The sequence below is a fragment of the Caretta caretta genome, chromosome 8, assembly GCF_965140235.1.
Source record: "Caretta caretta isolate rCarCar2 chromosome 8, rCarCar1.hap1, whole genome shotgun sequence".
NCBI classification, from domain to species: Eukaryota; Metazoa; Chordata; order Testudines; family Cheloniidae; genus Caretta; species Caretta caretta.
The window spans coordinates 15,280,031-15,302,076 of record NC_134213.1 but is presented as its reverse complement, the minus strand read 5'-3'; the positions used below and the strand labels follow the sequence as shown (position 1 = coordinate 15,302,076).

Here is a 22,046-nt window from a genome sequence, read left to right as displayed (position 1 = left end):
AAAATGAATAAAATTTGATGGCTACAGAACATTTTATAGGAACCAGACATGACACATTCTGCTCCCAAGCGAAACGGCTAAAATAACCGAGCTGCACCACTGAAAACGGCTTCCGATATAAAACTGCAGAAAAGCCGACTACACTGGAATGTGATGCTCTAGAAGGGACCCTCTTCTGGACTGAAGAGATGAGAAAATGAACAACATTTGCGACACTGCGTGTCAACACTCACTGTGGTCCAATGGAGATCATTTCATCCACCCACACAAAGAGCATGTGTTTAGGAAGTGTATGCATGAGACTCATGGCAAAATTTCTACTGTGCCCCGTATTTGAAGTTCAGGTTTTATCAATTTAAGAACTTACAAATCACTGATCAGACACTGAGGAAACCCCTAACAGTCACAAGGAGCAGCAGACATTTCCTCAGGAGCACCTCATTCCCCAAGAATTACAGGCCCTTATGCCCATCATGGGTAGGCTTTTAGAGGCAGTTCCAGCCTTCTCCAAATAGTTATTGCTCTTAAGTGCAAATCTGCCCACAGCGCTGAGCCAGAATAACATGGCTGTGTGGTAGGGGAGTAGCACCATGGCTACCACAGCCCCAAAGGCAAAGGCCCACTCTTTCCCTGGTGGTGGAAGGAGGTAGAAAGAAAATGGCCAGCACATATGCATAGTTGGGTTCACCTCAGATGTCCCCTCAACTGCAGCATATTGGAAACCCTTTGGTGGAGCACAAGAGGTTTATATCTGTCCAGGCTCATCAGTTTTCCCCTACCTTCAGCCCGCACAGCAGAGTTACGTGCATCCAGGGCTCTCTTCACCCATTGGGGAAGGAAGACAGGATTTGCCTCTTACAATGTTACAATTGCAAGATGCACAAGTACAGTCACTTAAAGCACAAGCCACAATACACAAAGTACAGTACTACATCTCTCTTCAGAGATAGGTATGTTGCCTCACCACACAGCCCTTTCTCCCCATCCCCACTGGCACCTGCTGCGGCAGAGCACTATATTAAGTATCGGTGTCTCATTGGAATGCTAGGAGTTCTGAGAACGGACTGCCCAGTATGTGGGCAGCTCTGCAGATGCATTGCAATCACATGGGCAGTAGGTTAGGGTAGTACTTAATGGTCTGATGGGAAACAGTTACAGAATAGCATTCTGTAACTACCTTATTTTAATCACAAACCGTCCCTGTAAAACAGTTATAACAAACATTAGAACCAACTGGAGATACTATGTGCCAAATCTCCACACGTGTGCATTCATGCATAAGATTTCAGTGGACATGTTTGTACAGGGTGACCCAAACAGCAGTGTCCAGTGTAACAAGAGAGCACTGCATGTTCTTAATAACTACATGAAGGAGCTTCAGGGGGTGGGAGTGGTGGGTAATCTGTGTCAGATTATACCAGCAGCTCTTTATCCACCAAAAGAAAAGAACTATAAATGCTGAAATCCTGTTTTCATAGTAGAGCCCAATCCCTTTCTATTCAAAGAACAAAGCGCTATTTAAATGAAACAAGAACAATCCTATTAAATGAATAGCCTTTCTATATACTACAAGGGAAAATACAAAAACTTGGTAATGTTCTCTACAGGATTGTGTGCTACCTCACCCACCTTGTCTCTCTAATATACACATGATCTAATTAATACAGCACCCTTGTGAGGGATGAAAATATTATCCCTATTTTAAAGATGCAGGGAAAGGCACCTAGAGAGGGGTGGTGACTTGCCCTAGATGATGCAAAGCAAGTCAGCGGTAGCAGTTGGAACACGCCTGAGACTCTATCCTGATTTCAATGAATCCAGCTCCCAACCTCTTATTCCAAACCCTGCCTCAAAACAGACTTCAATTAAAAAAAAAAAAAAAAAAAGCTGGTATCCACCTATCTTAAAAAAATCATCTCAGACAAAACCTTCTTCCTGGGACATTCTGGGTTGTTCATCTATTTAAGCAAAAGTACCCCAGCAGGGGACCACATTTACTTCCGTGTCTTGTACAGCAGGAGGCCCCCCCCAACATGCTATGAAAACTCCCCAGCCTGCCTGTTCCACAACAACTCTTTCTGTATTTCCAGTAGATTAAAAGCCACGGCTGGCATTAGGGGGTAGCAAGCAGGGCAATTGCCCAGGGCCCCACACTACAGCAGGCCCTCAAAGCTAATTTGTTTGAGCTTCGGCTTCAGCCCAAGGCTGCGGGGCTCGGGCTTCAGCCCCAAGCCCCAGTGAGTCTAACACTGGCTCTACTCTCTGGTTTATTTTGGCAGACCCCCTAAAACCTGCTTGTGGCCCCGGACCCCTGGTTGAGAACCGCTGTTGTATAGCACCTGACACACTGGTTGTGCTTCCATAATGAATATTAACCCCACAGCTCAGGCATTCCTGGCTTTGAGTTCAATCCACTGGGCCGTGCTGCCCTCAACATACAAGAGAAAGTTCGGTCTGTTAAACGCTCTGTGTACTAAGCCCACTAATAACAGTGAAGACCTCTAATGTACTGGAGCCATTCAGGATAACATTTCAAGAGAGGACTCTGATTTCTGAGTGCTTATCTCAAAACACTGTTGGTGTTGTTTCCAAAACGTCTGAGCACACACACACACACGGATTTCAGTTGGGAGTCACGGTTGCTCAGCAATTCTGAAAAATCAGTCCCAATGTGTATCAAGTCAGGCACTAAAAATCAGAGGCCACTTCTGAAAGGTTTGGTCTATTGCAGCAGTTCTCAAACTGTGGGTCAGGACCCCAAAGTGGGTCACCACCCCATTTTAATGGGGTCGCCAGGGCTGAATTAGACTTGCTGGGGCCCAAGTCCCACCGCCCCGGGGCCAAAGCTGAAGCCTGAGAACTTCAGCCCGAGAACTTCAGCCCTGGGCAGCTGGGGCTCTGGGACTGCGGTCCTTTCTCCTGGCATCATGTAGCAAGTTTTGTTGTCAGAAGGGGGTCGTAGTGCAATGAAGTTTGAGAACCCCTGGTCTATTGGAACAGACCTGTAAAATACTCATTTGTTGAGTGTAATGAGGAGATGATATTGAATTGGTTGTGGCTGTATGTTTCAGATCTATGGAGTGAATGAAATCCACTTACCCTTTTACTCTTAGCATCTGGTCAAAGGTCTCAGGGAGAGGATTTCCAAAGCTTTCTGGGAGAAACAGGGTAAGGATCCCTATCAGCACAGTCAGGCTTCCCATGAGAATGTAAGGCAGGAATCGGTCATAGGCACCTGGCAGAACACAGGACATGGCAACATTAGTTATACACCAACCATCACAACGAGCTCATAGATGGAATAAATATTCAGGACACCACTATATTGTATAATTCACTTTGCATAATTTGTTAGCCAATATTTCCACCTAGAAGTCAGCACAAGTGAATCCCAAACTGGAGTTACTTATGTACCTGCCAATCCTATCCAAAGGGTTTTTCAATTAAAAATATGCCAAACTGTAATAGGGGATGATCACATCTCATAAGGTGTTGCCAGTTACTACTCTGGCACGAATTGTGTACCATTTAACAGCTCCTACATGTTGCTTCTTCCATGTAGGATAACAAATGTCTTGGCGAGATAAACACAATTGTACCACTGCTGGAGGAAGTGAGCCTTCAGTCGTTGTTTTTATTTGGACTCAAATCTTAGCCTCACAATAAAACTTAATTAAATAGAAATTAAACTTCCTCCACTAACAGCACATTTACAAAAACTTGATTAGAAGTGGGGAAAGCAACAGGGCTCCTGTGACAGACGGTGCCCTTGGTCTAGGCAGAATCAGGTTTGGGACTGGAAAGTTACTAGTATTGCCAGAAGCCTTACAATTGTGCACAAGTGTATGGTCAGGATGCAAAATCTGCAAACCACAATAGCACAGAACATCAGAGATCTTTCAGAAAAGGTGCAAACCAAGGAACCAGAGAGTATCTTATGTAGAATACATGTATTCTGGACACGACAATATTATTTCGGATTGAAGTTATACCCGTAGACTTTGCCCTGGTCTACACTAGGACTTTAGGTCGAATTTAGCAGCGTTAAATCGATTTAAACCTGCACCCGTCCACACAATGAAGCCCTTTATTTCGACTTAAAGGGCTCTTAAAATCGATTTCCTTACTCCACCCCTGACAAGTGGATTAGCGCTTAAATCGACGTTGCCGGCTCGAATTTGGGGTACTGTGGACACAATTCGATGGTATTGGCCTCCGGGAGCTATCCCAGAGTGCTCCATTCTGACCGCTCTGGACAGCACTCTCAACTCAGATGCACTGGCCAGGTAGACAGGAAAAGAACCGCGAACTTTTGAATCTCATTTCCTGTTTGGCCAGCGTGGCAAGCTGCAGGTGACCATGCAGAGCTCATCAGCACAGGTGACCATGATGGAGTCCCAGAATCGCAAAAGAGCTCCAGCATGGACCGAATGGGAGGTACGGGATCTGATCGCTGTTTGGGGAGAGGAATCCGTGCTATCAGAACTCCGTTCCAGTTTTCGAAATGCCAAAACCTTTGTCAAAATCTCCCAGGGCATGAAGGACAGAGGCCATAACAGGGACCCGAAGCAGTGCCGCGTGAAACTGAAGGAGCTGAGGCAAGCCTACCAGAAAACCAGAGAGGCGAACAGCTGCTCTGGGTCAGAGCCCCAAACATGCTGCTTCTATGATGAGCTGCATGCCATTTTAGGGGGTTCAGCCACCACTACCCCAGCCGTGTTGTTTGACTCCTTCAATGGAGATGGAGGCAATACGGAAGCAGGTTTTGGGGATGAAGAAGATGATGATGAGGAGGAGGTTGTAGATAGCTCACAGCAAGCAAGCGGAGAAACCGGTTTTCCCGACAGCCAGGAACTGTTTCTCACCCTAGACCTGGAGCCAGTACCCCCCGAACCCACCCAAGGCTGCCTCCTGGACCCAGCAGGCGGAGAAGGGACCTCTGGTGAGTGTACCTTTTAAAATACTATACATGGTTTAAAAGCAAGCATGTGAAAGGATTACTTTGCCCTGGCATTTGCGGTTCTCCTAGATGTAGTCCTAAAGCCTTTGCAAAAGGTTTCTGGGGAGGGCAGCCTTATTGCGTCCTTCATGGTAGGACACTTTACCACTCCAGGCCAGTAACACGTACTCGGGAATCACTGTAGAACAAAGCATTGCAGTGTATGTTTGCTGGCATTCAAACAACATCCGTTCTTTATCTCTCTGTGTTATCCTCAGGAGAGTGAGATATAATTCATGGTCACCTGGTTGAAATAGAGTGCTTTTCTTCAGGGGACACTCAGAGGAGCCCATTCCTGCTGGGCTGTTTGCCTGTGGCTAAACAGAAATGTTCCCCGCTGTTGGCCACAGGGAGGGGGGAAGGTTGAGGGGTTAGTCACGTGGTGGTAGGAGGCAAAATGCGACCTTGTAACGAAAGCACATGTGCTATGTATGTAATGTTAACAGCAAGGTTTACCCTGAAAGAGTGTAGCCACTGTTTTATAAAATGTGTCTTTTTAAATACCGCTGTCCCTTTTTTTTTCCTCCACCAGCTGCATGTGTTTCAATGATCACAGGATCTTCTCCTTCCCAGAGGCTAGTGAAGCTTAGAAAGAAAAAAAAACGCACTCGCGATGAAATGTTCTCCGAGCTCATGCTGTCCTCCCACACTGACAGAGCACAGACGAATGCGTGGAGGCAAATAATGTCAGAGTGCAGGAAAGCACAAAATGACCGGGAGGACAGGTGGCGGGCTGAAGAGAGTAAGTGGCGGGCTGAAGACAGGGCTGAAGCTCAAATGTGGCGGCAGCGTGATGAGAGGAGGCAGGATTCAATGCTGAGGCTGCTGCAGGACCAAACCTGTATTCTCCAGTGTATGGTTGAGCTGCAGCAAAGGCAGCTGGAGCACAGACTGCCACTACAGCCCCTGTGTAACCAACTGCCCTCCTCCCCAAGTTCCATAGCCTCCACACCCAGACGCCCAAGAACGTGGTGGGGGGGCCTCCGGCCAACCAGCCACTCCACCACAGAGGATTGCCCAAAAAAAAGAAGGCTGTCATTCAATAAATTTTAAAGTTGTAAACTTTTAAAGTGCTGTGCTTAAAGTGCTGTGTGGCATTTTCCTTCCCTCCTCCACCACCCCTCCTGGGCTACCTTGGTAGTCATCTCCCTATTTGTGTGATGAATGAATAACGAATGCGTGAATGTGAAGCAACAATGACTTTATTGCCTCTGCAAGCGGTGATTGAAGGGAGGAGGGGCGGGTGGTTAGCTTACAGGGAAGTAGAGTGAACCAAGGGGCGGAGGGTTTCATCAAGGAGAAACAAACAGAACTTTCACGCCGTAGCCTGGCCAGTCATGAAACTGGTTTTCAAAGCTTCTCTGATGCGTACCGCGTCCTCCTGTGCTCTTCTAACCGCCCTGGTGTCTGGCTGCGCGTAACCAGCAGCCAGGCGATTTGCCTCAACCTCCCACCCCGCCATAAACGTCTCCCCCTCACTCTCACAGATATTGTGGAGCACACAGCAAGCAGTAATAACGGTGGGAATATTGGTTTCGCTGAGGTCTAAGCGAGTCAGTAAACTGCGCCAACGCGCCTTTAAACGTCCAAATGCACATTCTACCACCATTCTGCACTTGCTCAGCCTGTAGTTGAACAGCTCCTGACTACTGTCCAGGCTGCCTGTGTACGGCTTCATGAGCCATAGCATTAAGGGGTAGGCTGGGTCCCCAAGGATACATATAGGCATTTCAACATCCCCAACAGTTATTTTCTGGTCTGGGAATAAAGTCCCTTCCTGCAGCTTTTGAAACAGACCAGAGTTCCTGAAAATGCGAGCATCATGCACCTTTCCCGGCCATCCCACGTTGATGTTGGTGAAACGTCCCTTGTGATCCACCAGAGCTTGCAGCACTATCGAAAAGTACCCCTTGCGGTTTATGTACTCGGCGGCTTGGTGCTCCGGTGCCAAGATAGGGATATGTGTTCCGTCTATAGCCCCACCACAGTTAGGGAATCCCATTGCAGCAAAGCCATCCACTATGACCTGCACATTTCCCAGGGTCACTACCCTTGATATCAGCAGATCTTTGATTGCGTGGGCTACTTGCATCACAGCAGCCCCCACAGTAGATTTGCCCACTCCAAATTGATTCCCAACTGACCGGTAGCTGTCTGGCGTTGCAAGCTTCCACAGGGCTATTGCCACTCGCTTCTCAACTGTGAGGGCTGCTCTCATCTTGGTATTCATGCGCCTCAGGGCAGGGGAAAGCAAGTCACAAAGTTCCATGAAAGTGCCCTTACGCATGCGAAAGTTTCGCAGCCACTGGGAATCGTCCCAGTCCTGCAACACTATGCGGTCCCACCAGTCTGTGCTTGTTTCCCAAGCCCAGAATCGGCGTTCCACAGCATGAACCTGCCCCATTAGCACCATGATGCATGCATTGTCAGGGCCCATGCTTTCAGAGAAATCTGTGTCCATGTCCTGATCACTCACGTGACCGCGCTGACATTGCCTCCTCGCCCGGTATCGCGTTGCCAGGTTCTGGTGCTGCATATACTGCTGGATAATGCGTGTGGTGTTTAATGTGCTCCTAATTGCCAAAGTGAGCTGAGTGGCCTCCATGCTTGCCTTGGTATGGCGTCCGCACAGAAAAAAGGCGCGGAACGATTGTCTGCCGTTGCTCTGACGGAGGGAGGGGCGACTGACGACACAGCTTACAGGGTTGGCTTCAGGGAGCTAAAATCAACAAAGGGGGTGCCTGTACATCAAGGAGTATTTCAGGCAGGACTTCACGGAGGGTTCCAATAAGAAATGGTGCACCTAAGTTATCGTTCTTATTGGAACAAGGAGGTTAGCCTGGCCTCTGACTGATACATGCCTAGATTTACCTCGCTGCACCTTCTCTGTGAGTGACTGCAGTGTGACCTAGAGGAATGAGTCCCCTAGACAGGGGAAGAGGCAAATGAGTACAAAACAAATCTGGTCTATTGCTTGTTCTGACCCACTCCATCTATCTTTTACATCTTTGGCTGGTAGCAGACGGTGCAGAAGGACTGCATGCCATCCACATCTCATGGCTGCTCGGCAGAAGATGGTACAGTACGACTGCTAGCCATCTTCATCTCTTGCCTGCCTGGCATAAGATGGTACAATACGACTGCTAGCAATCCTCATCTCTTGCCTGCCTGGCAGAAGATGGTACAGTACGACTGCTAGCAGTCCGTATCGCCTGCCCGCTCACCATAAGACGGTTCAATAGGACTGACTGCAGGACTAAAGAGAATGACCTGGTCAAGTCACTCCAAATTTAGTCCCTGCGCCCATGTCTGCCCAGGCGCTCCCAGCCGACGTGGCCAGGAGTACCTCGGACACGACGAGGACGACTACCAATCGTATTGCACCGTCTGCTGCCAGAAGGCAATGGGTTGCTGCTACTGTGCAGCAAAGCCGTACCGCGTCTGCCAGCACCCAGGAGACCTAGGGTGACGGTTACCTGAGCGGGCTCCATGCTTGCCGTGGTATGGCGTCTGCACAGGTAACTCAGGAAAAAAGGCGCAAAATGATTGTCTGCCCTTGCTTTCACGGAGGGAGGGAGGGAACGGGGGCCTGACGACACGTACCCAGAACCACCCGCGACAATGTTTTAGCCCCATCAGAGTGCTCCATTGTGACTGCTCTGGACAGCACTCTCAGATGCCCGATTGTTTGCCATTGCTCTGACGCTGGGAGGGGCGCTTACAGGGTTGGCTTCAGGGAGCTAAAATCAACAAAGGGGGTGGCTTTACATCAAGGAGTATTTCAGGCAGGACTTCACGGAGGGTTCCAATAAGAAATGGTGCACCTAAGTTATTGTCCCTATTGGAACAAGAAGGTTAGCCTGGCCTCTGATTGATACATGGCTAGATTTACCTCGCTGCACCTTCTCTGTAAGTGACTGCAGTGTGATCTAGAAGAATGAGTCCCCTAGACAGGGGAGGGGGGGAAGCAAATGAGTACAAAACAAATCTGGTCTATTTCTTGTTTTGATCCACTCCATCTATCTTTTACATCTTTGGCTGGCAGCAGACGGTGCAGAAGGACTGCATGCCATCCACATCTCATGGCTGCTCGGCAGAAGATGGTACAGTACGACTGCTAGCAGTCCGTATCGCCTGCCCGCTCACCATAAGACGGTTCAATAGGACTGACTGCAGGACTAAAGAGAATGACCTGGTCAAGTCACTCCAAATTTAGTCCCTGCGCCCATGTCTGCCCAGGCGCTCCTGATCGACCTCACAGAGGCGACCAGGAGCACCTCAGACATGACGATGACGGCTACCAGTCGTACTGTACCGTCTGCTGCCACAAGGCAAGGGGTTGCTGCTACTGTGTAGCAATGCCGTACCGCGTCTGCCAGCACCCAGGAGACATAGGGTGACGGTTACCTGAGCGGGCTCCATGCTTGCCAGGGTATGGTGTCTGCACAGGTAACTCAGGAAAAAAGGCACGAAATGATTGTCTGCCCTTGCTTTCACGGACGGAGGGAGGGAACGGGGGCCTGACGATATGTACCCAGAACCACCCGCGACAATGTTTTAGCCCCATCAGGCATTGGGATCTCAACCCAGAATTTCAATGGGCAGCGGAGACTGCGGGAACTGTGGGATAGCTACCCACAGTGCAACGCTCCGGAAGTCGACTCTAGCCTCGGTACTGTGGAAGCGCTCCGCCGAGTTAATGCACTTAATGCACTTAGAGCATTTTCTGTGGGGACACACACACTCGAATATATAAAACCGATTTCTAAAAAACCGACTTCTATAAATTCGACCTTATTCCTTAGTGTAGACATACCCTTTATGATGTAGAGAACAAAGCTAGGATTAACCACCAAAGATCTCTGATATATCAGAGGGAGCCAAAGTTTGTGCTTTGATCTCCATCTTCATTCAATAACTGGCTAAACTATATGGTCCTAACTTGGCTGAAGCAAATATCAACAGCTCACAGCATTCTCCTAAAACTTACCTTTTCCTATTTTAAATGTGTGACTTCCTCCATTAGTGTGCCAAGGTCCTGAAAGCAGGCCCATCGGACATTGAATACAAAATATGAGAAAAATCACATTTTTTCCTTACTATTTGAATAACCTCTGCATTATTATTTATGATTATTTGCATTGCATTAACATTCAAGGATCCCAAGCAGGATCAAGGCCACACTGCCTTATGTGCTGAACAAACACAGAGAGATTGAAATAGAGGGAACCTTTTTTATTACAAAGAACAAACAGAAATCCTGGCCACAAGCTATTAGTTTTGTGACTGTAATAGCTGTGAAAACTTTAGATGAGAGAATCACATGGTGTTAAATGATTTGAAAATTTTTCCACGTTTAAACACATAGATGACACAGTATACGTGCAGTTCTCCTCTCACTTTCTCTATCATCATAAATCAGGATTAATTCCCTTAAAGTAAATGGAGTTACATTGGTTTAAAAGCCATAATGTTTATACGTGAGAACATAGAGCAATAGAAAATTTATTATAGGACCAGCTGGGTCATCTGATAATTCCCATGGCAAGATCCTGTTTTTCGTTGTTTATAGCTTTGCCAAAACGTAACCTTCCATGCTGAAGTGTCTGCTCAGGCTGAATTATTCATTATTATTATTTTAACGTTTCACCAAAGATGGTTCAGCTATTTCAGAGATTAGGGAAACATAAGTTGTTTTGCCCTTGTTAAAAAGGTTAATGCAATTGTTTTGTTAGGAACCTTTGCCATCTCTGAGGGGCGGTGGAGGGGGAAAAGACGAGAAGAGAGTGTGGTCATCCTCATGTCCAGAACATGCCTTTTGCCATCCCAGCAAATAACCACCCAAATTTGGCCTAGTTATAAGCCTCTGGAAAACACCTGCAGGTTACATATGCTCAGTGGAGTCTTGCTAGAAGCAGCTAAACCTCTGAAGATTCTGTCCTCCCTCAGTATGCTCGAGACTCTCTCAGCTCCTACCTGTGACAGACTGCATGTGGTCCATCCCCGCAGAGCAGATGAGCACGTTCCAACCCAGGGCTACAGTTGCTGAAAAGAATTTGCCCTGTAATGGCTGCTCATAGTTAGAGTGGGGCCAGGTGTTGGTACTGAGAGCAGGGAGCCTGTCTCTCCTGTGCTCTCAAGAACTCCCCTGCTGGCACTCAGACAGTGTGGAGGAGGAAGCTGTCTGACTGGAATGCATAGGGGACAAAAGCAGGATAGAGGAAAAGGGAAAGGAGAAGACTTGGACAAGGCATCTGCTGAGATTGGGCCTGTGCAAGGAGACTGGAACTGGAAGCTGGGGAAGGGAGACTGGTACTAGTTGGGCAAGGAGACTTGGACTGGGAACTGCGCGGTACGAGGGGGTGATACTGGGAGCCAGGGGGGAAAGCAGGGGAGGAGGACACAGATTGGGTGAGGAGCTGGGGGGAAGAGTGGGACTGGAACAGGGAGCCGGGAAGGTCGGGGGAGGCAGAGACTGGATGAGGAGTCCATGGAGGGAGACTGGGAGTCAGTGGGATGGGAGGGGAGAGACAGATTGGAAAGGGGATATCACACAGAGGCCCATTGGTGCCAATTGGCAAAGGGGTCACTGTTCCGTACAAGCAACTCGTCTCAGACAAGACAAACTCATTACATCTAACACATTGGCTTCATGATAGTTATCCATAAAGGGTAGCATGTGAGGTCTCTGCTGAAAGCTTGTAACTTATCAATACATGCACGTATGGGTAACAGTTAAGGAATAATGTTACTATATTTAAAATTATACCCTTATGGTCTTGAAGTGAAAGTGAGTCACCAGGGAATGGTGCTGGCCCATTCAAGCGGAGGAAGCTCTCACCTCCCTCTGGCTAGCTGATTACATAATGTTTTGCTCAGTGGTTTATCTTTGCACCAACCCAGAAAAATTAAACATCAAAACCACTTGGAAGTGAGAAGAAAGACAGGGGAGTGAGGGAGCGCCCTGTCTGTGAATAAAGACTGATTCAGTATATCACAGGGTGGAGAAAGACATTCTACATCCGTCCACTGAGGAGGTACCTGGATGAGTGGAGGTGCTTTGTGAAAAACTGGGTCCTAGCTCCTTGGGATTAGCCAGCGCTGCAAAAGACTGAATTTTGGAGTGAGAATCTACTTTATTAGCTAGGACAGGTAACTACGAATAAGGGCAGGCCCTACTTCATGTTTTATAATTTTGTTTCATATGTAACCATTTGTTTCCCTCACTCCACTTGTTTCTGTTTAAGAAAAAAAAAGAGATTCAAATAAATTATCTTTTATGTTACTACCTTCGAACAAATGCTGTGTGTGATACAGGAGCCATGGGCTAAGTGAAAACTAGTAAACTGGGAAACACTGTTCCAGACTGGGATTTCTGTGGATATCCAGTGATTAGGGGCTGGACTCCCCAAGGGGGGAACTTGAGGGATGCAGTGCATCTACTGTCAATCTGCAGGGCAAAGGCAGGGCTGGTGTAGCGCAGAGGAGAGCACTCATGTGCCTGACAGGCTGGTTGTGTTAGGGAGCTAATATTTGACTGGCACAGGCACTGGAGAAAGCTGGCAACAAGGTGACTCACAGCCCTGCGTGCCCTGAGAAGCCGAACTGGGACTGACTGAGCAAGGAGACTCTGACTGGCTGGGAGGGGCGGGGGTGACTATGACTGGGTGGGCAAGGAAACTGGGACGGGGTGAGACACCTGAGGAGTACGGACAGCGACTGGGTGGGGCTAAAGAATGGGACTGGGACACGGAGCTAGGAGTAGTGAAGAGACCAACTGGGACAGGTTGGAAGGGATAGGGCAGGAGGGGGGTCAAGCTTCGGGGAAAATGTGCACAAGGATCCATATCTATTTCATTCCTGTTCAGAATCTGGAATGGAAACCAAGATTCCGGAGTCTCACCATTTCTCTGCTACCTGTGAAATCCACTGGCAAAGTGTGTGAGTCTCATCCCCTACTACTGCTGGTCCACGTAGGGAATCACAAGCTACTCTAGCTATCTGTTACTCTATTAGCTCAAGTGGCAGAGGCCTGTGAAATAGATCTAAAAGTTCCTACGCTGCTGACGAACCAGGGGGTGTCAATATGATGCCACTTAATGGAATTTCTATTATTTCCATTTGCTTTTTTAAAACCAAAGAAGTCGCAAACAAAAAGTTACATTAAAAACACCAGGGTTGCAAGTCAAGCACTCAAAAGTGCCAAAATTAAGTCTGTGCAACTCAACCCTCTTGTGCATAAGCATTAGGGTACAGTCTTTAATTATTTGATCACATACCATTTTTTCTGCAGGACCCATCTCATTCAGGATGGGCCTGTTCTGGGGATGAATCCGGGTTCTGTAGTGAAGGAGGCTTATCTGTTAGGACCCCTGCTTCATTTGTTGCAGAACTTGGAAGGGGTGTAGTGAATGAGGCAGCAGATTGTAGGAAGAGACAGCATGTTGTCTCATATCTAAGGCAACGGAATGCTGCTCTGAAGAAGTGGATTCTATCCTTGGCTCTGACACAGTTTCTCTATGTAAGGCTAGTTAAATCATTTAGACCAAACTTCTCAGAGGTGGTCTCTCATCGCTTCACTTAAGACCCTGGGATCTGATATATAGGCGTCCTGAGCACACAGCTCTGCAATGGAAGTCGATCAAAGCTGTGCTTTAAGCGTCATATGGCACTTCATAGGGACCTAGCCATCGCAAATTGAGCACCCAAAATGAGTGGATACTTTTGACTTTAATCTCTCAGTGCCTCACTCTCCATCTATAAAATACTATGTGAACATCTAAAGACTGTTAGCATATGCACAACGGGGCTGAATTTCTTTTTACTTTTGAGGTTTGACTTTGCAACCTTAACATTTCTTTTAACATAGTGTTTTGTGTGTAATTAGAAATATTACATGTACACACTACTGTGTATGCTTTATACTGCATATTTTCTAAGTACCATTTTCAAAAAAGTGTAGATTCCAAGAGATTATTTGACCTGCATCTGCCTGTTTTTCAGCATCTCACAGTCTCTGTGCTCTCTTCTACGCTGAGCGCTATGCAATGAAGGCCCATTTGGGCCATTATGCCCTTGGGAAACTAGCTGACTGATCATGGCAAGTTTCAGAAGTGACTGAGAATAGTTTTCAAGTGTGCACTATCAAGATGTGGCAAAGTATCATCTCAGCCGCTCTACTTGTATGTTTCACCCCTTTGCTATCCCTCTTTGCCTTTGAATTGTGAGCAGGGTACAAGGCCTCTTCTGTTTGGAAAGCACCTGCCTCAATCAAAGAGAATAAAAGGGCCTGATACTCTAATTTTATACAGGTGCAATAGTGGTGTAACACCAGTTATTTCCCTTGATGTAAAACAAAATGGCCCAAAATGGAGGAAAGTGACTGAAATTACAATATCTAAAAAGCTGGTTTAAACATCTTTGGAGCACCAGGACTTTCTAGCTTGCACCCATTCTTTGGGATAACTGTTCTGTGCAGTTTGCTCCCATGTGTTTAAATTCAAGCCAAATGATAAAAGACATCTCACCAAGGTAAACAAAGTAAGGAGCGATGATGCTGCCCACCCTGGAAGACATGGAAGTAGCTCCAACTGCCATGTTTCTTACTATTGTTGGGTAGAGCTCAGAAGTGTAGACATAAAGCATTGAGAATGCGGATGTGATCCCAAACTTCCCCAGCATCACCAGGAAGACAGACAGGATGTGAAGGTCTGAAAATAAAATTAAATGAGGATCAATAAAGCTGCATCAAGTTCCCATGCTTGTTACCTCCATTGTTTTTACCTCCCAAAGACTTTAGTTTTTCCCCCCTCTGTAATTGCAGTCTTCTCTTATCATAACCACCCCTGAGCCCTAGATTCGCCAATTCATAACTTGAGCAGGCAGCTTATTTTATACTACCAGGACTTTGGTTCACTCCCAGTCTGAGAGTGCACTTGAAATGCATTACGGCTCTGATTCAGCAAACTAGATAAGCACATGCTTAAATTCATATCTAATCAGCAATGCATTTAGGTTCTACTGAAGTCTACGGTGAAATCTGAAGAACTTCTGATTTTTGTAAGTAGTGTCTCCAGTTCAGATGCATCTGTGTTCTGTCATTTATCCAATTTTATGACCTGGTCATCTGAAGCATAAACGGATCAATACTTTGATTTTCAGAAGTGCTGAGCACTCAACACCCAGTGAACTCAATGAGAGCTGCAGGTGCTCAGAATTGTATGAAAAAGTAACAAACCAACCCAAAATCAAATCAAGCCACAAATGATTGAGGTTTGGTGCAAATTTCACCTGGTAACTTCCTGGTTTCCAACCCTTTGCTGGAGCAGTTAGATGGCACTGTAGGATATATTTTATTTTTACGTCATGAGTTGAAGCTCATACCTGTAGGCACCAGCTGAATGAAGAGAATAACCCCTCCTCCTAAGAACAAGGTGCCAGATATCGAATACCGCCGAGGTAAGATTCGGAGGAGCAGCCAAGCAATCACATAAGCTGGAACTTCTATAATGGCTGAGAGGAAGCAATTGATGTAGGCATTTCCATGCAAGTTGGGAGTGTTGAGAGACAGTCCAAAGTAACCAACTGATGTTAACATCCTGAAAGATGCATAAAAAGTAAAGTCTCTACAGTATTACCCAAGATTCTGTTTCAGAAACAGCACTATACCAGACATCAGCAGGGATGGGATGGCTTTCAGAATTTCAATAGCTACACCACAGTTGCTAAGTTTTTTGCACCTGCAGCTTCTTTTTGTACTAAAAATGCCCAAACACAATCCTCTCCACAGAGCCCTAACTTAACTCTCCCTCCCATATACAATATGGTAAATGAAAGGCTCACTGGAAGTTATTCATAATGGTGTTTCACTGTGACGGAGCCATTAACAATAAAGTGAAGTAGGAAGTCCTGAAACGTTTCAGTTCATTACAGCATGCCATCTACAATCCCATTTTTAGGGAACCTCTCCCTAGAGCAAACTCTATTAAAAGACTCGGTGTATTCATAAAAAGCTCCATTACAGCATCTGAATGTTATGGTTCTGCATAAGAGAGCTGGAAGATCGGATTTCAAATCTTGGGACACCTCAATTTGACATGCAAAAGGAATTAGCCAATTCCTCTAGACGGGAGGCAGTGGAGTCTAAAAGAATGGATCACAGATTAAGAGTCATGTATTTGGTTCTAATTATTGTTCTGCCACTGAACTGCTATATGGCCTGGGCAAGCCACATGACCTCTTTCGCTATACCCCCAAGACAGTAATGTGTACTTCTCATGGATGTTGTGTGGCTAAGACTGTGGGTTTGTTGGTTTTTTTACAGCAGCACTTTGAGTACACCGTGTGCTATATAAATGCTCAACATCAATAGAGTCATCATAAATTTGCATGCTCACATGCACACTGAGGAGCACAAATCTCTACCTGCCCAAACACGGATGCAAGCCCCTTAATGCAGGTATTTGAACACCCTACGCAGATTCCCATGTTTGAAATAGGTCCCAGTGTATGAGACCGGTTATTATAAAAAACTACAACAGGCATCACAAACAGATTGATTGTTATCCGTGTGCTTTAGGGTCACACATCCACTTACCACAGCAACAATGACATAACAGTGATAACTGCAATATTTCGGGTTCTAAACAAGTCCAAGATGTATGCCTTCTGCTGCTGCTGAAACTTCATATCCTGCATCTTAGGGGAAAAGGAAAACAAACCCAAAATATCCCTATAGGAAGCGATCAATCTAATCTGTGGGGAAAAAAATCTTAACACACAGATTTGGGAGGATGGAGGTTATGAAAATATAACCCCACATAACCCTTCCAAGTAAAGTGAAAGGGCAGAAAATACACAAATCAACAGCCACCCAACCAATTCCGCATCAGCAAAGGGGTTTCATAGGAAGCTTGATTGGAGTACCACTGGGGGTAGAGACTAAAGTAACTTTTAAGTTAGTTGTGACACACGGCAGCACTGACATACCCATACCAATTCGATCTAGAAATCAGTTACCAAGTCATCAAAGAACAGAAAGTCTAACGGGGGAAAAGACTTGCACTAACTTCCCCTCCTTCATGCCGTACAAAGGCACTCCCAGCCCCGGCCTCACTGACAAAGGCAGTTTCCCGCACGCTGCCTATTGAGATCTCTACAGATCTCAGAATACACAGATCAGTGTGAAACAAAGAATCCTCAAGCTCGGCTGCCTATTGAGCAGCAGTTGGTTGCAAGAGCACATGGGAAATTGGTGCTCAGCCCTGAACTCAATTACTAACTGTGATGATATTTGCCACCACTGCTCCCCATGTTAGCAGAGGCTGAGAGACCATTTGGTGCTGGAAACAGACCCTCTGCAGCCAATCTGGCATGTGCAGGGTCCTCTTTGCTGGGTCCAGCTGATTCAGAGCCTGGAGGTAGGTCCCACATAAGAATTACATCCTGCCTGGGCCAGTAGTGGCCCAAAACTATTACCATTTAGCGCCCTAGGATGAAGAAAGGAGCTGGTGATCTCGGGCCAGGGCTTAGTAGACTCGTGCCATTACTACAAAGGCCACTGCCACAACTGATACCAAGTTGGTCTCAGGTGAGGGGCCAGCCCAGGACTGAATGGGCATAAAACAGAGCTAATCTCTCAGTCCCAGAGGATAAGGCTGTGTCACACTCCTGGCCTGCCTCGGGGAAGCTGAAATGCTGCTTCCTTGGCCGTTCCTGTTTGGCTAGCTAGAAGTTTTCACTTTCTAGGAACGTCCATCTGGCATCGCTCAGAAGCTCTAAGGTTATTTTAACAGAACAGACATTGTGCAGGCATCATCCACTGGCAAATGTAAAAGGCTGACATCAGGATCAGACTTGTACGGTTGTGAGTGGGGGAGGGGAGGGGCTGTATTGCCACTTAATCTGAAAGGCACGAGGCAGTGATGAAAAGCAGACTTTTCTCCTGGAGCCTGAGAAAAAGTCTTGTAAAGTATTAAACATGCAGCTGATCTACAGCTAGGACATAAAGGAAGTGCTTTTCTTTCTCACAACTGTCCTAGGACAAAATTCCCACCCCCAAAACACACTTGCTTTTCGAGAACAGATTTTAAGTGGCATAACCAAAAACTGAACAATATTTGAGTAGTTTATGCTGCCAAGCAAGTTCATCAAAGAACACATTTTTCTTGTAGAAAAGTCATAACAACATGTGGTTTTGTACTGTGCCGTGGATTATCTGGAGCTTAATAAGTGGCTATTTATATGAAAACAATATATAAAGTCTCATGTAAAAGACATGTGCACATGTAATGAACACAGACTCATGGGACTGAAACTGAGGATCGTAATCATCAAAGAGTATGACTCCCCTACCATCTGATTAAGCAGAGTTAACTAGCTGGCTATTATGCTCCTGGAGCTAGCCACTAGAGGGAGACAAGATCACAAATGCTAAGTCACTGTATTATGAGTGTACTTGTGTTGCAGTCAACCTTTAAATGCTAATAAGCTTTCTGAGCTAGGCTTTTTTCTTTGTAACTAAGAAGATTAACCAAGAGGTATCATTCCTATGAAAGGACTAAATGTTCTTAATTAAAATGGAGCCCTTTTACCACCAGATCATTATTAAAAAACCCCAGAAAACAAATAATAAATCCCCATGCACAGACACAGGGCCAACAGTGTATTAAGCCAGTAAAAAAGGACTACTTAGCAATGGGGCAACGGAACTGCCTACACACTATACATGTTTATTTATTAAGGGCACTTTTGAGGGTGCCCTTTAGTGCCATGCTAGGACTGACAGGCTCTTCAGTGAAGCCCTGCTTTCTCCTTTGGTGCCTCCTACTAGCAGGTGCACATATGCATTATAAAATCTGGGTACCAGAACTGCTGCTCCACACAGATCCTTCCATCTGGAAGAGCTACCTTTAAATAAATGATCAGCTGTCAATAGTGCATCCAACCAAGATGAAGATAGATATATTTTAATTTCTCATTTTTCTGAGTGAGGCAGCAGTGCCCTAATGATAGACACTTTGTTAAACCTATGAGACAAGCCAGTCCTGACTGAAAGCCAGAGAAAGTCATTGCTGAAGAGTACAGATCTTACTGCAAAAATAATCAACTGCAGCTGCATATTTTTGACTTACTGATGCAAATGAGCCACCACCAATTGCCTCATGTCCCAGCAAGTACTGAACCTGGACAATTTACTAAACAACTGGTGACAGAGCTGTGCTCTGAACTGTTTGATGTTCTGGCTTATCAGAATAATATGGAAATGAAAAGGAAAATAGCAAAGGTTGCCAAGTAGCAGATTAGAATCACGGAACTCTAGGGCTGGACGAGACCCCAAGAGGTCATATATAATCCCTCTCTTCCCCGCCTCCACCCAGTTGAGGCAGGACATATGAAAACATATTCTGCCTTATCAGAATAATCTGGAAATGAATTGCCTGAACAGGAAAATAGCAAAGGTTGCCAAGCAGCAGATTAGACTCCCTACAGTTCTGGGATAACTGGAAGAGACCTCAAGAGGTCATATAGTCCCTCTCTCCCCACACCGCACCCCACCCAGTTGTGGCAGGACATATGAAAATGTACCTCTGTGGAGTCAAACAGCATAGCTGGGGCTACAATGCCATTTGTTTTTGCAGCCTTTCGGATGATGATCTCTGCCTCTTTAAATCTTCCCTGGGAGATCAGCCACCGGGGAGATTCAGGAATGAACCTGCAACAAATTTCAGAAGGACTGAATCAACATTTCCACAATGATCACAACTCCTGACTTAATCATCTTTATTAAATACACTTTGGAGATAGATTTTGCAATCTCAGTAATAGATCACTTCCTGCGGTAGGGTCCAAACGTCCCGATAGATAAACATGTGGGTCACTTTACCCATAATGAGTAGTACCACTGAGCTCAATGGTACTGCTCAAGCACATGGGTAACTACTCACATGGTCAAGTACTTGCAGGACAGGGCCCTCTTCCTATAACTAGTTTCTGAAATTAGTTGTATTCATATATGTTAAGGGGATAATTAAATTCCATCAGAGAGTCAGAAGTTTCTTGGTAAATAGCAAAAATATTAATAGTTAGGTAGCATAAATATCAATCATATAAACAAGTTATCCTTACAAAAGTTGTATACAGCACACAAATGGTGTAGAGTTGTGGTGGTGATATTTAAAGGAAAGTGCAGACATATTTAAAGGCTACTTGCCATAGAGAGTTTATACACAACCTTCTTTATCTTCATAAAACAAAACTGATCAGGCTAAGAGAATGGTAGCAGTGCCACATTGTGGACATGATTGTATCCAGCAGGTAAAATCCAAACATCATGATGTCCATTAATATCAAACACAGACTAGAAGGACATGCCTCTCTTTCCCCAGTTTTTTAAAAACTCTAAATCCTTCAATCCTAACTGCTGCTGTCTTGCTCTCCTAAGTCAATGGTAAGTCAATAGGTCAGAGACTGCCGAGATACCTTCATGATCTGCAACAGCAGCTGCTAGACCCCTTCTTAAAGGGTTGATTAATATTTTTCTACTACTGTCTCTCCCACTGCATTTCTTTACAGGTCAGTTAATGAATACGAATGCAGATTGCAGAAGCAAGGGATACTCGGAATCCCTTTGGAGTATTTATCTTACTAAGCTTTTGACAGGATAGTTCTTATTTCACTGTATAAAAGTTATTAAGTAAATACATTGCTTCATAAGAGCCACTAGCAAGCACTGTGCAAGCTTCCTTTACATACCTCTGCCAATGTACCTCAATCCCTACCTACCATCTCTCTGCCTCTACAGTCCCAGACCCTGAAGTGGAAGATGAGAGTCAGGTCAATCCTTATGGATGTTTTGCAATGCAAACAAGAACTAGGAAGAACAGCCACCAAACACAACTTCACTGGTACCCCAAGGCAGGGCTTTGAATCTAGGTCTCCAGCAGCAAGAGGCCAGTGCAACAGCTCAGTGAGCCACCATAGCTTTCATAGGATTTATACGCTAGCGACAGTCAGCTTTTCCAATTGGACTTTTATGTTTGAATACCTACTTTTCCTCCATTACTCCCACTAACAAAATGATGCTGTGTGTCGCAGAGGAAAAGCGAGCAACGCCACACTGAAGTCAAGGATTCTAAAGCATTTCAAGTTAAATAGAAGCATTATTTAAAATGCCACTCTGGAGAGGGAATCAAACATCTGACCATCTCTCAAGTCTGATGATAGCAAGCAGGCATTGAAAATCATTTTTAAAGGGTTTTATTTCATATTTCCAGCCAAATTCAAAGAGCAGAAAGATGGAGCTGAATGGTATGTCACACTGTGTAGGATATAAGTCTGATTTGCTTTACTTAACAGTGCAATAAAGACATTGTTCTTTTTGAGGTCTTAATCTACCATAAATGAGGCTGTTTCAGAAGAACAAGAGAGGAGCTTCCTGGTTCAGCCCAGCATGAAAAGAAGGAATATTTAATATAATTTTTTTGAAGAGAATATGTATGTTTTGGGGGGTGAGGGAGACACCTCACATTTCTCCCCTCTATCAGGAAATGAGTGCACTCACTCCACAGATGCAGAGAAAGAGCGAGCATAGCATCCCTCCTCTAATCTGCCTACAGGGCCAATCAAAAACATCAGGCTTTCCCGTCTTGTCTCCAGTGTTTTCTTTTCACACTGGGAGTGCATAGCCATCCAGTGGTGAGTGAGGTAAGGTTTGTTTAAATTGGTGTCAATTTAAAAAGGAATGGGGGCAGCGGGGCGGGAAATGAGTGCAAAGGAGAGACCAAAAAACAAAATAAAAAACCAAGGAGTGGAGTGTGGAATGGTCAGGGTTAAGGTTAGCCATATGAAATCCATTAGGGTGATGTTTTCAAAATCCAGCATGACAACTGCATGCAAAGAGAAACAAAAAGCACGGAGAATCTCTTTATGTCTGGTAAACGGTCACTGCCAAAGCCTATTGCTGAAATCCTCCCAACTGGCAAAACAGGGAAAAGTAAAAAAGTAAGGATCTGGGTAAGCGTGCTAGACCTAGACCTAGAGCCAGTTA

The 22,046-nt window shown here is 45.6% G+C and overlaps 1 protein-coding gene across 1 annotated transcript in view; it reads right to left on the bottom strand.

Annotated features, from left to right (window-relative positions):
- Positions 1-22,046, bottom strand: part of SLC22A4 (solute carrier family 22 member 4) — a 61,203-nt gene that overhangs the window by 5,324 nt on the left and 33,833 nt on the right. Inside the window, exons 5-9 of the mRNA XM_048862525.2 lie at positions 19,586-19,712; positions 16,596-16,696; positions 15,383-15,597; positions 14,527-14,709; positions 3,100-3,235 (exon numbers count right to left, since the gene is read on the bottom strand). Coding sequence (XP_048718482.2) covers positions 3,100-3,235; positions 14,527-14,709; positions 15,383-15,597; positions 16,596-16,696; positions 19,586-19,712 — 762 coding nt within the window. The remainder of the gene's footprint in view (positions 1-3,099; positions 3,236-14,526; positions 14,710-15,382; positions 15,598-16,595; positions 16,697-19,585; positions 19,713-22,046) is intronic.